At 31.9% G+C, this 15,296-nt stretch overlaps 2 protein-coding genes across 3 annotated transcripts; one reads left to right on the top strand and one right to left on the bottom strand.

The window, feature by feature from the left end:
• Window positions 1-144: 144 nt before the first annotated feature.
• LOC149497028 (ribosomal RNA processing-like protein) lies at window positions 145-2,137 on the bottom strand. Its single transcript, XM_089720635.1, has one exon. It carries the CDS (start codon window positions 1,976-1,978, stop codon window positions 311-313), a length of 1,668 nt encoding a protein of 555 aa, XP_089576761.1. The 5' UTR covers window positions 1,979-2,137; the 3' UTR covers window positions 145-310.
• A 4,169-nt stretch (window positions 2,138-6,306) lies between these two features.
• Window positions 6,307-13,770, top strand: LOC105636161 (Far-red impaired responsive (FAR1) family protein). 2 transcript variants are annotated; one of them, XM_012219358.4, is made up of 4 exons: window positions 6,307-6,647; window positions 6,764-6,787; window positions 7,386-7,939; window positions 13,126-13,770. In XM_012219358.4, coding segments are annotated over exons 2-4 (750 nt in total). In that variant the 5' UTR covers window positions 6,307-6,647; window positions 6,764-6,786; the 3' UTR covers window positions 13,321-13,770. The 2 variants fall into 2 exon arrangements, with proteins under 2 accessions (XP_012074748.1, XP_012074749.1); XM_012219359.4 differs by lacking the exon at window positions 6,764-6,787 and having other exon boundaries at window positions 6,308-6,647.
• Window positions 13,771-15,296: the final 1,526 nt, after the last annotated feature.

The following is a 15,296-nucleotide window of genomic DNA, read 5'->3' as shown; positions in this document are numbered from 1 at the left end:
CAAGTATATGATTTTGACATCAACCTTTGTGTCCTATCCCAGAAAGCGAGAAAAGGGAGGGGGGAGGGGGATCCAAAAATAAGAGTGGAGGTTATTAAATAATTCAAGGAATTAAAAAATTCCCAACATTAAACAATTGCAGGATGTCGATCAAAACTATTAGGAGATAAGTCATTGAATCATTAGCATCCATTGTTCTTCACTCAACAAAGAAATTAAATATCAAATCAATTTTCAAACTTGAGACCAGTTACCAAAAGAAGGGGAGCATGAGAAGATTAAAAGCAAGAGATTTCATGATAACCACTATCTATGTGGAAACAGACTTTAATTTCCTGAGGCGTTTAATGGAAGGGCCAATGATACTTATTCCCTTCCGGTTCTTCTTCATAGATTTTGCTTTCTGTTTCGCCTTTTTTGCAGCAGGCATCTCCCTAATGGGACCTGGAGGTATCCCTTTCTTAAGTGCACTTCCTCGAGGAGTCACAGATGGAGGTATTCTCAAGCTTTGCGGAGGTAAAGGACTGTGAGGCTTCCATACTAAGTTGTTTTTCATGGAAAACCTTACTTTCTTTGCACTCTTCTCAGTACTCTTGGCTGTTGCACCGCCTTCAGCATTTTCTTCACCAGTTGACCCTGGATTTTCTGATTGCTGTCTATCCTTACTTTTTGCTCTCTTCCGTTTCTTGGATATAGTACTTTTTCCAGTGACTTCAGGAACATCACAACCACTTCGGACTTTATTATCCAAGCCCATTTCATCAGCAACTTTCTCAAACTGCATCTGGAGGTTTGATATCACAGATTCATTAAATGTTATTAAATTAGCATCATGGTTGCTTTCTTCATTTGCATTGCCATTATTTGTTATAACCAAATTATCTTCTTCTTCAGTGTCACAATTAAAACTGCCACCATTATGCTTCTTAGCCTTTTTTCCACTACTACCTGAGGCCTTTTTAGACTTTTTGCACTTTCTCAAGCGGTTGCTACTAGACAATTTTGCAACATCAGTATTCATACCGTCCACTTCCACGTCCATTTCAGTGGTGATAGGAACCAATTTTGGCACCTCATCTTCATCATTGTCTTGATTAACCTCAGGTAAAGAGATATCAATCCCTGAAGATGCAAAATCCTTCTCCAACTTCAAAAACAATTCATGCAAACGAAAAAGAAGTTTCCTATTCCCTTGAGGACATTCTACTGCCGAGCCCAATTCATAAAATTTGGCAGAAAATCCGAACACCAACGCTATTGAACCTAAAACCATTTCATCATCCACAAAATTAACATCATCCTTCGATTTCTTGAGTTCTAACAGCTTATTTCCCATTTCCAGCAACGAATTAAACACATTACTCTTAATCTTATCCAACAAAATCTTATCAGACACTTTTCCCATGACTGTAAGAAAAGGTCCCAAAAGAACATGAATCATTGGCTTACTCAAAGGAAGAAAAGGTTTAAGTTCCTCAAGAAAAACAGAAGCGATATGATAATTGACACCGTTGCCCAACAATTTATCATCAGCCAAAAAAGTATGTTGTACCAATACATCCATCAAACGAGTAGAAAGCTCCGAATCCCACGAATTTCTCTTCATAATATTGAAAAAGAAGTGCAGAAACTTACGAATCAAAAGATAAAACTTATCTAACCTTAGCCTATCTATGCCTGTCCACTCGCGACGCATAGTAAGTAAAAACACTGAAAAGTACTGGATTGATACACGGAGATCAAGCTGAGGAAGCAAAGAAGAAAGACGATGGATAAGATGGGCCTGGGGGCCCGCCTTATCGGAATGCCATACGCAGTAGAAAAGCCCTTTCCATAGCTTTTTCATATCCTCGTCGGGGATTTGCGATTGAGAAGGAAGCCAGCTCTTTAACAGGAGGCCAAGGGCTTTATTACGGGTTTTGTTATCGCAGGAAGCTAGCTGCTTTATCAGTGACGGCTCCGCTTGGGCTTCGTCCATTTTTCCGGTGACGGAGAAGGGGGCGGCGAATAATCGATCCGTAACTCTTCTCTGATAATGGAAAATGGGGTCTGGCTTTGGGGAGTTTCTTTAAAAACTCTGGTTTTTAGGGTTTTGTGTAATAACAGTTTCTTGGTCGCCGTTTATATGCAGTTAAAAAGCATATGTGAAGCCAAAGTGCGGTCAGAACCCTATATAATTATTCTTATATGCAATCAAGTACTCTTTTCCCCTATTTTGTAGAATTTGATTTAATTTCTATTTCCATTGGATTTTAATATTTGCTGAGATTTGAATTCTAATACACATATTTTTTAACAATAAATAATATTTAAAATTTATTAAACAAATATTAGAAAATTTTAAAAACTTAAGAGAATTATTTTTGGTCAAAAATAAACAATAAACCCCAAAATAAAAGCTTAATGAATCCATATCACACACAAGCACACAACCAAATATGGGTCATACTATCAGAAAATCGAAAGAAAAATAAAAATAGATATAAATAAAATTAGGAAAAATGAAACATGAAATCTTTGTAAAAAGAAAAATTAGAAAAACAAAACAAATGAAAAAACTAGTTACATCTACAAAATAAAATATGTAGTTTCGTTCCATAATTGAAAAAATAAACAGTCGAAAAATTAAAATTTTCAAGTCAACTGTAAATATCGTATATATGCATATATATATATACCGAATATACATATACCAAATAACACGTTGAATGCATAACATGTGTGTGTGGATACAATATATAGACAAATTAAATACAGAATATATATTCAAAATGCGAATAAAATTCATACAATAACAAAAAAATAACTCATTTGATGCCTAGAAATCTATAGAAATCTAGAATTGCGGCCAACATCAACCGAGAAGAAGACAAGAAAAATTGGAGAAAAAAAAATATAATCAAATTGAAAATAATAGATTTTCAATTGTATAACAGAAATCGGTTTTATGGTAAGAACAAAAATAAAAATAAAATTGTAAAACATGAATTGATTTTCCAGTAAGAACAGAAACAGAAACGAAAAATAAAATTATAGAATAAAAATAGATTTTTTCGATGAGGACTCTCACGTCTACAGCGACGACTGTCACACTAATTTCACGCCTGCCAGTGAAAGAAAAAGAAGAAAAAAATGAATAAACATTAATAACAAACAGTAGCATCCAAATAGAAAATAAAAGTCTCATTAAGTAAAAGGGTAAATAAGTAAATAACAAAACTTACATTTTTTAAACTAAAGTTTCAAAATTTGACATATACTACAATATCTCTCGTTTATTATTTTTCGTTATTTAATCTGATTTTTTCTCAACAAGTATATTGTCAAATTACTGCATCACTATAAATTAAATTTTAATATAAATAAAATTAAAGGGTAACGTTATTTTCAAATATAAGATTGTTAAACAAATGCAAAAGTTGATTTGATAAAATTACCTTTATCACAAAGAGAAACACTATTTTTACTCGTGTAATTTTCTTAACTATCCTCTTTCTAAATCCTTCTATTATCTATAAAATTATTTCTACACAACTCTTCACCTATTAAATTCTCACTCTTTTATTCCATTATCAATTACCGCATCACTACCGGTGAATCTTATACTTGGATTTCTAATCTTTTGTATAAATAGGTGTTATCCCCTAAATTATGTAAATCTACCATTGCCATATCTTCGGTCTTAGAAAAAATATCCAACGACGTTAAATTCTTTGTATGTTGACAATCAAAGGAAGTGATTTGGTAAATTAGTAATTGAAGTTACTCCGACTTTAAAAATTCTTAAATCGGGGGGATGGGTCGTCTAGTGAATTGCCCAAGGTGGCGAGCACTACAAAAATCGTAAAAATGAAAGGCCAACGAAGTTATTCGACGACAGCTCTATTAGGTAAAAATCTTCAGATTAGAGTGAAATTTAGCAATGAAATGCAATTTAGTCAGAGCCAGAGATGATTTTGACTAGGATAGATTCCATTTGAAAATAATTTTATTGCTTACAAAATACATGATTTGCTTTTACTTGTCTACAAAAATGTTTAAATCTTATGAGGTTTCAAATTTGCATTTCATGTACAAAGAAAACAATTAAAGAAAAGAAGGATAATTTAGTCAACAGAAAAATACTTGCTATGTGGTTAGGGTTGTAAATAAGACAAACTGCTCGTGAGCTGCTCGAGAAAAACTTACTCGAGCTCATTCGATAAGCTTATTGAGTCGAGCTAATGAGCTCGTCTAATAAATAAGCTGAGTTCGAGCTTGGCTTAGTAGCTTCCGAGATGACTCACAAATGAGGTCATTCAATTAGGCTCACAAGCCGGTAAAGTATGTGAACCGCTCGTGAGCTAGCTCAATAAATACGCGTCTTTTTAGATAGAGTTCCTTTTGATAAGAGTAAACCTAAAATCTTTTTTCTTTGCAAATTGAAACCGTTGCACTCTCTCTCAAAAATTGAAAGTTTTGTATGATATTTTGTAAACTCAAAGTTATTACATATTCCCAGGCATTGATTGAAAAAAGTTTTGAACTTTTAATAGGTACTTTTTCGAAAAATGATAAAAGCAATTTTGCTTTCTGGATTATTTTTTATTTTCATTATTTTTAACCGATTTTTGTTGGTATTTGGTAAACAATTAAGTGTTAATTTTTTATTGCTTTGAGCAACGCTTTTCAAGGGTAAATCTTTGTTCTTCTTCCCAAGATTCATAGTCTTGTTAGGCACTTGGATCCACACGCAAGTGTAAATCTTTCCTCTTTTCCCCCTTCCTATCCTCTTTCCCTTCTAGCTCTTTCTCTTTCCTTAATTCTTTTCTTTCCACCGTTCAACCCTTCAATCACTCCCATGGTATCACCACCAATCCTCAATCAAACTACCACTCTCACCATCTTGCCATTAAATACCTTCGATCACTTTCATGTTATCACTATTAATTTCCTTTTCTCTGTCTCTCTATAGGTCCTATCGATTGTGGCCTTACTTTGTCCAGAGATGGGGTTTTGACAACTATGCTTGGCCAGTTTTAGTCTTAAAATTTGCAGATTTATGTTCAATTTATTCTTGTTGGATCTCTTGTTAAGAAAGGGTTTTAAAACGATTCAATTAAAGTTTAAAATTGCAAATAATTTGATTGAAACAAGGACCAATTAATCAAGAAATTGCAAATGATTTAATTAAAGTTTGATTCAAGGTGGATGTTTTTTTCAAGATCTCGTTAATTAATTTAGGTATTCATTGTCAATTTTTTTTTTTTTTTTTAATTGGGATTGCATTTTGAATTTTGTTATTTAGATTTGTTTTAAAATCAATATTAAGTATTTATGGAAGATTATGATGAGGAGTAATTTATGTGAATGCAATAAGAAATTCTCCATGGCTAAATACTCTTCTTTTCTCAAATTTTCTAGTTATCATTCAATCGGTGCATTCTCTAGAATCTCATTTGCTTTTGCTAGAATTTCAATTCCATTATCAATTAGCAGTTTTCTTATAGCTCGATTTCTACACATTGTTATTTTTTAATATTTGTTTTACCAATTTTAACAATTAGTGAATACTTCTTAACTATTTTGATTCGTCATTTTTAAATGATCGATGATTGATGTGATTTTTGTTGTATTTGAGAGGATTTGATTCATAAAATGTGGTTAAAGAAATCGTGAATGAAAAGTAACATTGTTTCTCTTAAGGAAAGGTAGTGTTTGAAGGAGTCGGTGATGATGGCGTTGCTGATGGTGGGATTGTGTTTGAAGGAGAACGTGAAGCAAAATGCAAATTCCGTGCTAGATCCACGTGGCATACAAATGTCAAACTCACTTATGCCACATCAGCTGCTAGAGAAGCAATTTGGGGGTACTTTGTACCATTTAGATTTTCAGTGGTCCACGTGAATGTCAGATATCCACTTGTAAATTTTTAAAAGTTACATCACTAAATTAATTGTATTTTTCATTACACACCGAAATCAAAAAAAATTGATCCCCTATTTAGAAAAATTTACAAATCCAAACTTTTATGTTTAATATGAAAAATGGAATTAAATTCTATAAATTAATTAATTTTATAAATTTAAATATAACTAAATTAAATTCTATCAAACATGTGAAATTTGCAAATGAATTTTTACAAATTTAAACAATTTAAAATTTTATAACAAAATTTTTTATCTTCTAATCTTTTAAAATTATTATTAAGTATTTAAATATGAACAATTTATTTAATTTAAATAGAATTCATTTAAATAAATTTATATTTTGAATTTATTTATAGCAAAGGCCAGTGAGAGTTAAAATATGAACATTATCCTAGTAAAATTAGAATTACAAAATCCAGACGACCCGTCTTCCACAAAACGTGTCTTCTTAGACCTTAATCAAACCCATCATACGTTTAACACCACGTCTGAACCCTAACCAGCCACCGAATCTCAAACTCTACTGTACATTAAGACTACTTACCACCACCTTCACCACCACCGACGGCCAACGTCCGGTTACCGAATACCGACATCATTATCAACGCCGATAATTTGACGTTTTCCTTCACATGACTACCTTCTCCTTTCTTATTATCTACAATTATTCATCTCTCACTATCACAGCCGGTGACTCCCCTTATTAACGCTGGTGATTGCTCCCATCGGTCAACATATGTAAATCTCATCTCTATTCCCTGCCTTTTCTATAAATTAGCTTGGTTTTCGGTTGTTTTTGGTCTGTTCTAATTTAAATACCTTTTCTCCATTTTGTGGCGTGATCGTATCGCTAGATATTACCATCGTCGCCAGCAATAGTAAGCTTTCCAATCGTTTCTTCTCTTTCTATGTTGGTTGTGATTAATTGAATTTTGTACTTTGGGCTTGCTGGTCTTGTTTTGTTTTAATTATGGTGTTTGGTAACGTAACCTGAAATTGACATGGAAATTTTAATCCTTAACTCATTAAAGAATTCCTGTCCTCTCATAATCAAAATTGGAATTTAAATTGTGAGCTTAAACTCCAATTCTTTATCTGCTTAACGCTGTTGCTATTCTCAGTCATACGAGTCTTTGTGGTCCAAATACTTGTATTCGGGAATCAACCACCATTATGGGGCTGCGAGGATGAACATTTGAATTCTTCTGGATGACTTCTGGGTTAAAATTTTGGATTTATACTGTCTGGCTGATAAAATAAAGTAAAATGTTTTAACTTTAGTTTGTTTAGTTGAACAAAAATCCAACTAAACCTGCTGTACAATTATTTTCCCTTTTGAAACTTTGCAATTTCAGGAAATTTGAGATTGGATATCCTCATATTCTTCATTTTTCTTCTGGTTACTTGCTGCTGTCTTTTTGGTTGATTTGATACTGGTGTCAGTGGGGTCATTGAAATAATTGCTTATTATTGCAGTGGAGTTTGGGGTTAATGGTGACGTGAATGGTGTGATGTTGGAAACCGTTGAGTTGGACAGCAGGGCAGGTGATGAAAATGAAATTGGTCTAAATTCTATTGAAGAGGAATTTCAACAAGATGAGGATGATAAAGCGGATACAATGTCCTTGGGTAAAGATATAATCCAGGATACAGTTTCATCTGTAGCAGTGGTTCCAGATGAGCCCTATGTGGGCCAGGAGTTTGAATCTGAAGGAGCTGCTCATGCATTTTACAATGCTTATGCCACACGTGTGGGATTCATCATCCGTGTAAGCAAACTCTCCCGGTCAAGGCGTGATGGATCTGCTATTGGTCGGGCACTTGTTTGTAACAAAGAGGGCTATAGAATGCCTGACAAGCGTGAAAAAATTGTAAGGCAAAGAGCAGAAACCAGGGTTGGCTGCAGAGCAATGATCTTGGTGCGGAAAGTTAGTTCCGGTAAATGGGTTGTTACTAAGTTTGTTAAGGAGCACACTCATCCCCTGACTCCTGGTAAAGGCCGGAGGGATTGCATTTATGATCAGTATCCGGTTAGTTCTTGCTCTTCTGTTACCCAGTGTTGGTATTGCACTAATACATGAATCTTGAGAGTCACAATATTATTGATTATTATTAGGTCATATTTTCCACATAACAACACTCTTTTTAGGGATTTCATTGGGATAGATAACTTTCAGAAATAGAAATAGAATCTGAAGAAAATATGAAGCAGCCCTAGGTTATACATATCTTTTTATTTTGCATATTTTTAGGTTAAACGCTTCGGCAGCCACAACTTTGTCCAGCGTCCTTCATGTTTTGTATCTCCTGGTTGTAGTATGTGCTTTTTAAAATCTTTTGTTTGGCAATTTTGAATTAAACCAACAGAAAGGTGACGCCTTCAACTGTATATCTCTTTGCTGCATTTATGATGGTTCACTATCAATGTGTTCCAATTTAATTAACTATTTAACTTTATGTTTGATATTACAACACCATTATCAAGGAACTTAAAGATCGGTTGGAGTGCAAGATCCTAAATCTTAGTGTTCACATTATGAGTATTAAAGTTTATATTGTTGAGGAGTTGTGATCTGGAAGCATGATTGATTGCAACAACACTTCTTATCTAGATAGATCAGGTTTTTGATAGGACAAGGACCATGTTAAGATGAGTTTTATTGATGTTTGAACTCTTCTCGTATCATGATGGTCAGGATGCTGTTGAATATCGTGCAGAATAAGGATTATTCTCTAGTTAATTTGCATAGCATGTGGGATCACCAGAAGATAGTTGATATTCACTTATGCATTTTGGGTTTATTTGGGTAAACTTTTATCATTAGAAGTGGTTAGCCCATGTGATTCATGTGATTTCAACCAAGAGGGTGGCCGATGTATACAACAAGAGGCACTAGGAAAGGCAAGCTGAAAGATCAAATAAATTTTTCTGTTGGTCTCCAGGTAGTAAGGCGGACTCGAAGCAATGTGTCACCCCATTGCTTTAAAGTTTAAATGCAAAGCGCAAAATGGCGCTTCCTTCATTGAAGGAAGAATTAGTTACAAAAATAAATAAATAAATAAATAAATAAATTAAATAAAAGGCTAGAGTTATGGATGTTAAAGTGGGGCAAAAGAATTCAGTATTGGTAAATAGAGTTTAAGAAGAAGAAGAAGAAGAAAGACTAAAGAAAAATGAATTGCCATTAAAAAAATATGTACCTGGCTCCTGGTGGAATGTATCTTTAAGTGTCCAAGATTAATTGAAAAGTTTTAAAACTGAAAACCCCCATTTTTCTGTTGCTTAAAATTTGTCTCCAAATCCAAGTTGTCACTGAGAGTCAGTAGAAAGTGAAAAGACTGTACAAGTGCTATTTTTAAGGACTTCTAAGACAAATCCCTGAAAGTGAGGGGCTCTTTTTGCTTCGTGCTTCATATGAGGTAAGCGTTTAAGCGCAAAAATCCGTTGCTTCATTGAACGCATGTTGCTTTTGGTATTTAAAAGCGTTATGCTACTTGTTGCTGTTTTCGCACTTTTGACTGCACTGGTTGGTCTAGGTTCGGTTCGGTACCTTATAAAGCCTTTTCAAATCATGATTTAGTTTTGTATTATGTTTATTAATTTCAATTAGCTCTGGTTTTACTTTTAGGACCTTTTTTTTTTTTTCAAAAAAAAAAAAAAAAAAATCTAGCTTTGCTGGTATGTGCTGGGTTGCCATGTCTGGGGTATTCATTTTAAGTTTTATTAGAAGTCGTTACTCAGGTCCTACTTTGGACTAGGAATATTGTTTTTAGTTAGGATTTTGAGTCCAAGCACTTGGATGGTTTAGACTATTGGAGCAAACAAATACCTTGTAACCTATCATTTGTTAGTTTGTCAATGTTTACTATCTAGCAGTTCTCTCTTTGAGTTGTGCAATGCAATTAAAACCTATAAAATTTGAGGCTTTTTGGTTGGACTAAATCCTAGATCCCAGTTGTGTAAGGCTCATTGTCCTATTTTGTTTGCTCATTTTTCCTTTTTAATTGTGAATATAATTTGATCTGCCTGATATCTTTGGGCCCCAACCCTAAATTTTAAACCAGACAAGTTGCCCCCTAAAATTCTCCTCAAATAGCTCTTTGATAGTTAATTAATTGTGAAGTTCTCATTATAAGGGAAAATTGTATTGCATTGTCTTGTGTTTATCGAGCTACCTAATTAGTTTAATCCAACCAAAACTATGGTTATGTAGACCTATCATATGGTTATAAGTCAACATTCAAAGCATAAGGGGAAATTTTATGTTCTTTGTTTTCTCAAATATAAGATTAATCATATAGTTTTTGCTTTCATGTGGCCAGAAGGTCACTGGTTCAAGCATTGAAGAAATGCTCTTTGCAAAAAATGCAAGGAGAGCATTACAAAGGACAAACCCTGATCCTCATAGAGTGGTGACTCGTGCATTTTGGGATGCTCTTTGTGATAGACTTTTAACTCTTATTTTATTTAATCTAAGTGATGCTGTAAATTTTGATGTTAATAATTGAAACAGTTGAATGGCACAAACGATTTAGGATATCCAACAGTAGCATTTTGTTTCTCCATAGTTCTGATGACTGAAGGAAGTTCAATGTAACCATAACATGCAGACAAACAGTTTATGCTTCTATGCATAGGCCTCAAAGATTATCCATAATTTTTTTTTAAGATCTTGTTAATAATATTGGTTGTTTGATTTTGGGACTAAGCAATGTCAGATGGAACTGACAACATACTTAGCTTGATAGACGTATTATGTTCCACGGTGAACTTGAAGCTTAAGAAATCAGTATTCTTTGTATGCTTTACGCGATTTTGTTAGATTCTGCAGACAGCAAGCAGAATAAGTTCTTCATGGTCATGTTTTATAGATTCTAAATGCAAAGTTGTGTTTGCTCTTTATTTTACTTCAGGTGCATATCTACACTATAATCAATATGGCCTCGTCAGAGATGCATTGTTTGACTTTGTGCTCTTGCTAATGGACATAATTGATTTGGTTTTATATATGAAGTAATGGCACATCATCAATGAGAGAATGTGGTGTATATATTTTGAGAAATATAAAGGGGACCTAGTTTATCATGTTAAGTGTTCAGGTTAATCATTAGTTGCAGTATCATAGCTAAGTGATATTGGAGGAGAATGTTGGCACTGCTTAATTGGTCAGATTATCTTGCAGGTTTGACGGTCAACGCCTTGTAGCATAAGGAAAAGAGTTTCTTTATTGACTGTCTTTCTTTTTTTTTTTTTTTCCCCCCTTTTCTGTGGCATCTGCATGGGTACAAGTGGACAAGAGCATACTTAGTTTTGATGCCACTTACATGCTACAGTCATATTCTTTTGTTTGTTTTACTTTTACAATTTTCTTGAATAGACAAAAGGTCTACTGGAAATATTATTAAAGGGTTCACTGGAGATAACAAGGGGTTGTTATTTGTAGAAATTTGGGATAGTTTTCTGAAAAAATTTTCCAAGAAAACTGGAAAACAGAGTTTCATGTTCAAATCTATGGGAAACTTCCAAAATTTAACTAAGATGTGAAAAACAGGTTTAAGTTGTTTTCCGCAGTATGTTTTTCATTTTTTTAGAAAAAATTGAATTTTCATAATTAAAATATAATATATAAGACTTTCTTTGAAAAAAAAAATGATTTATTGAAAAATCATAAAAAAATATTTAAGTAACTTTATTAAATATTTTTGTTTTTCAATTTTGTGTTATGCTTTGATGCATTATTAATTTTATTATAATATAAAAATATGTTTATGATGATAACAGTTATTGTTCAAAAATCACAAAATGATAAAAAATTTATAATATTATCATAAGTAAATCAATAATACATATTTAAAAATTTTAAAATAAAAAGTTTGCAAATATGTTCTTTAATATTTTATTTCTTTTAATTATGAAAGTTATGAATAATTTTTTTAATTTTTGAATTGAAATATTATTTTTTTATTATTAACAAGTGAAGGCATTTTATATTTTCTGTTTTCTTTTTTTCATTTAATAAAATTCTTAACTGAAAATGGAAAACTGAAAACTGTTTTCTATAAGTAAACATACCCCATGTATTTTCAATTTTTTTTTTCTGGGAAAATTTATTTTATTGGACCTCTACATATTCTATAATCTTAAGCCAGTATGATATATTGGCATTCGAGCTTGGGGATCTTAACTGAGCTTTAAGTGTTTGGTCAACAAGAAAACAAATATTTTTGGTATTACTAAGAACCATTGTCTTCCTGAAATCATGAGTCTCATTAACATGAATTATCTGCATGAAATTTAATGAAATATTACAATACTAAAACAATCTAGTTGGTTTATTGTGAGATTAGTTTAATATTAAAGGTCAAGCTATCATTATTCTGAAGTTTCTCTTAACCTTATCCCCAATGCACATAGTTAGAGATATATGTAATGTGCTGGGCTTCCATGAGGAACCATCCCTCTCTATAAGCACAAGATCCAACCCTTGTCTTACCACTGTGGGATTCATGACCTGTTGATGTACACGTATATATTCCTTGACTTTCTAAGGATGTTTGTTCTGTTAAATTTTGATTGATGATTTTTTTTTTTTTTTTTTGGTTTTTGATTATCAGGATTCAGGATTTATATGACCTAGTTGTTAGAGCTCATTTTTTTTAGGCTGCTAGTCTGCTAATAGGTCTTCAATCTTGCTTTCACTTCGCAGTTGGAATGAGTAAGGGGTAACTGTAACAATTCATCTTTTGTTCTATCAAATTACTTTCACTTTGCTGTCTATATTCCTTCATCTAGTGCTTGCATTCCAAAATCTTATGCCTTATTCTCCCTATATTGTGAAACTGCCCCTCTTTTTTCCATGGCAAATGGCCATATGAAGAATATTCACAAAAAATATGGTCATCCATTGTGTTCTAAGAACCATTAGGAAATGGCTAAAAGATACTTGGTACTTTTCATCTAAATTATTGATGATGTTGTAGTGATTTTGCTTTACTATCTCTATGATGCATTACAGTATCATTTATTGGGAAATATTTAGTTCTTCCAAACATCAATACTTTGAGGTGTAAAATGGTAATCATTAATGTGCACATCAGAGAATAATTCATTGTCTTGGATGTTCACTGGTATTAGCGACTTGAATTATTTCATTGATATTAATGATATTGTGCTTGTTGCTACTGCAAATAACCTTTTTAGCATATCTGTTGGCAGAATGAACATGACAAAATCCGGGAACTATCGCAACAGCTGGCTATAGAGAAGAAGCGAGCAGCAACCTATAAAAGACATTTGGAATTGATATTTGAGCAAATTGAAGAGCATAACGAGAGTCTATCAAAAAAGATCCAACACATAGTCGACAGTGTAAGAGAGATGGAAAATAAAGAGCAGGGTAATCATGTATAGGTCCAGCAATTCTTTTTTTTTTTTCCGCTCTTTTTATTTCGTCAAGTACAAAAATCAAGAATTGGTATACAGAATGCTGTTGAGTAGCAACAGATATTCTAATGGGTTAGATGTCAAATGCTGACTTTCTCTAGTTTCTTAGATGTCTAGTTAGTTGCAGATTGTGCAAATGTTTTTGAGTTAGCAGCATTCATTTGGTATAATTGTGCTCCTATTTTTGGAGCAAATGGTGAGTAGGGGAAATAGAGAGTTGATGTATAGTTCTCCAATTTCATTTTCTGCACTTTTGTGCCAAAAATGTGAAAGTGGCCTTACTTAAGAGAGCGTCATTGTGTCCTTTGGAAAGCTGCACTTTGCCTTCCATTCCGTTCTCTGTAGAACTTCAGTTTCAGTTTCTTGTTTTGTATAGCAGGAAATGTATTTCTTTTTAATATATATAATTTCTCTCTCTTTTGCTCTCTCCGAACTTATTTTTTGCCATTTCGTGGCGTTGGATTGAGATAGTAGTTCTTTTCGGCATTGCTAAATTGTTCAGTTGATTTTGATATCACCGTTTTGCCCCATGTTATACAGTTGTGGAATGTAATATATATAATGTAATCAAATGTAGTTCTAGGTTTCATTTGTTGTGAAAAATAACTTATTTTTTGTAAACTATCTATTGTCTTATGGAGAATATCTTTATCTCTGAAAAATATTTGCTGAAAAGAAAATGTTTCCCTACAAGATGTTTTTTAAAGAATTTATTTTTGTTATTTAGTTGTTATATTAAAAATTAATTAGTACATTAAAAATTTTAATTTGCAAGACAGTTTGTAAGTATACCAAAATTTATATATTTTTTTAATGGTTATTTTTAAGTATGAGATGGAATATAATAAAAATAATAAATTGTGGTTTTGTGGTTGTCGATGATGATTTATGTTATGTATTTGTTTTTTATTAAAATAAATTAAAAAATGTTTTGTTTTTCGAAAATGGGAAGGATAGTAATTTTAATTAAAAATAGATTAGTTTTTTTTTCTTAGTCATGAAAATACTTTTGGTAATTAATGTTTTTAAACGATTTAAGTCCATTTTCGGCAATTATATACAACTTTTATAATAGCTTTTAGTAATTAATTTTTGTAAACGTTTTAAGACTATTTTTGACAATTATACCGTTGGGTAATATGGCTTTTATAATATTTTTTAAGAATTGAGTAAGTTTTTTATGAAATGTTAAATACTCTAACGCTTAGAGTTTTTTTTTCTCGAATTTAACTAATTAAATAATTAATGTATTTTTTTTTGTCATTTTAAGTTAAATAACTAATTAAATATATTTTTTCTTTAAAATTAACTAATTAAACACTTAATGTCTTTTTAAAATCTTTTTTAAATAGCTAATTATACATTTATTTTTACTGACATTTCTAATTTAAATTGCTGTATAAACAAGTACTCCCAGCTAATAGAAAAACTATAAGTTATTACAATAGCTAATAATCATTAAAATAGTTAATATTGTCGAATATGCTCTAAATATTTAAATATTTTAGGAAAAGCTTTAAATATGAATTTAAGTAATTTTCATAGGAATATTAACTATATGATAATATAAATTATTGATTAGAATTAAAAAAAATATATATATGGGTAAATTATTAATTAAATTTGGTTTAGGCGGTGAGATAAGGTAAATTTGAAATGGACCTGGGATAAGTGCCAATAGTGAAGTTATAATGTTTGGAATTACAATATTCTAACTATTGCTATTTCTAATCATAAATGAAATCATATTAATGATTTTTTTTTTTTTTTTTTTTTTTTTTTTTTTTTTTTTTTTGGGTTCTGGAATAATGAATACAAATCGTTTAAATGTATATTCAGAGCTTAAGTTTTCTTGTGGGAATCTTTACAATATGCAACTGCATCCAGTAGGTTGAATGAGGGGATGGCCACTTGCGTAATTAAAATCAGTAGTTATCTGGTAG

The sequence above is a fragment of the Jatropha curcas genome, chromosome 4 (assembly GCF_041381405.1).
Source record: "Jatropha curcas cultivar XTBG-Jc1 chromosome 4, XTBG_Jcur_1.0, whole genome shotgun sequence".
Lineage (NCBI taxonomy): Eukaryota > Viridiplantae > Streptophyta > Magnoliopsida > Malpighiales > Euphorbiaceae > Jatropha > Jatropha curcas.
The sequence above is the reverse complement of the archived record's forward strand: the minus strand, read 5'-3'. Positions and strand labels throughout refer to the sequence as shown.

What these genes read in the sequence shown, in the direction of transcription:
- LOC105636161 (XM_012219358.4), top strand. An exon ending in GCATTTATGATCAGTATCCG is followed by an intron (nt 7,940 to 13,125) that starts GTTAGTTCTTGC and finishes ATCTGTTGGCAG; the next exon opens with AATGAACATGACAAAATCCG.
- LOC149497028 (XM_089720635.1), bottom strand. Translation starts at nt 1,978, where the DNA reads ATGGACGAAGCCCAAGCGGAGCCGTCACTGATAAAGCAGCTAGCTTCC.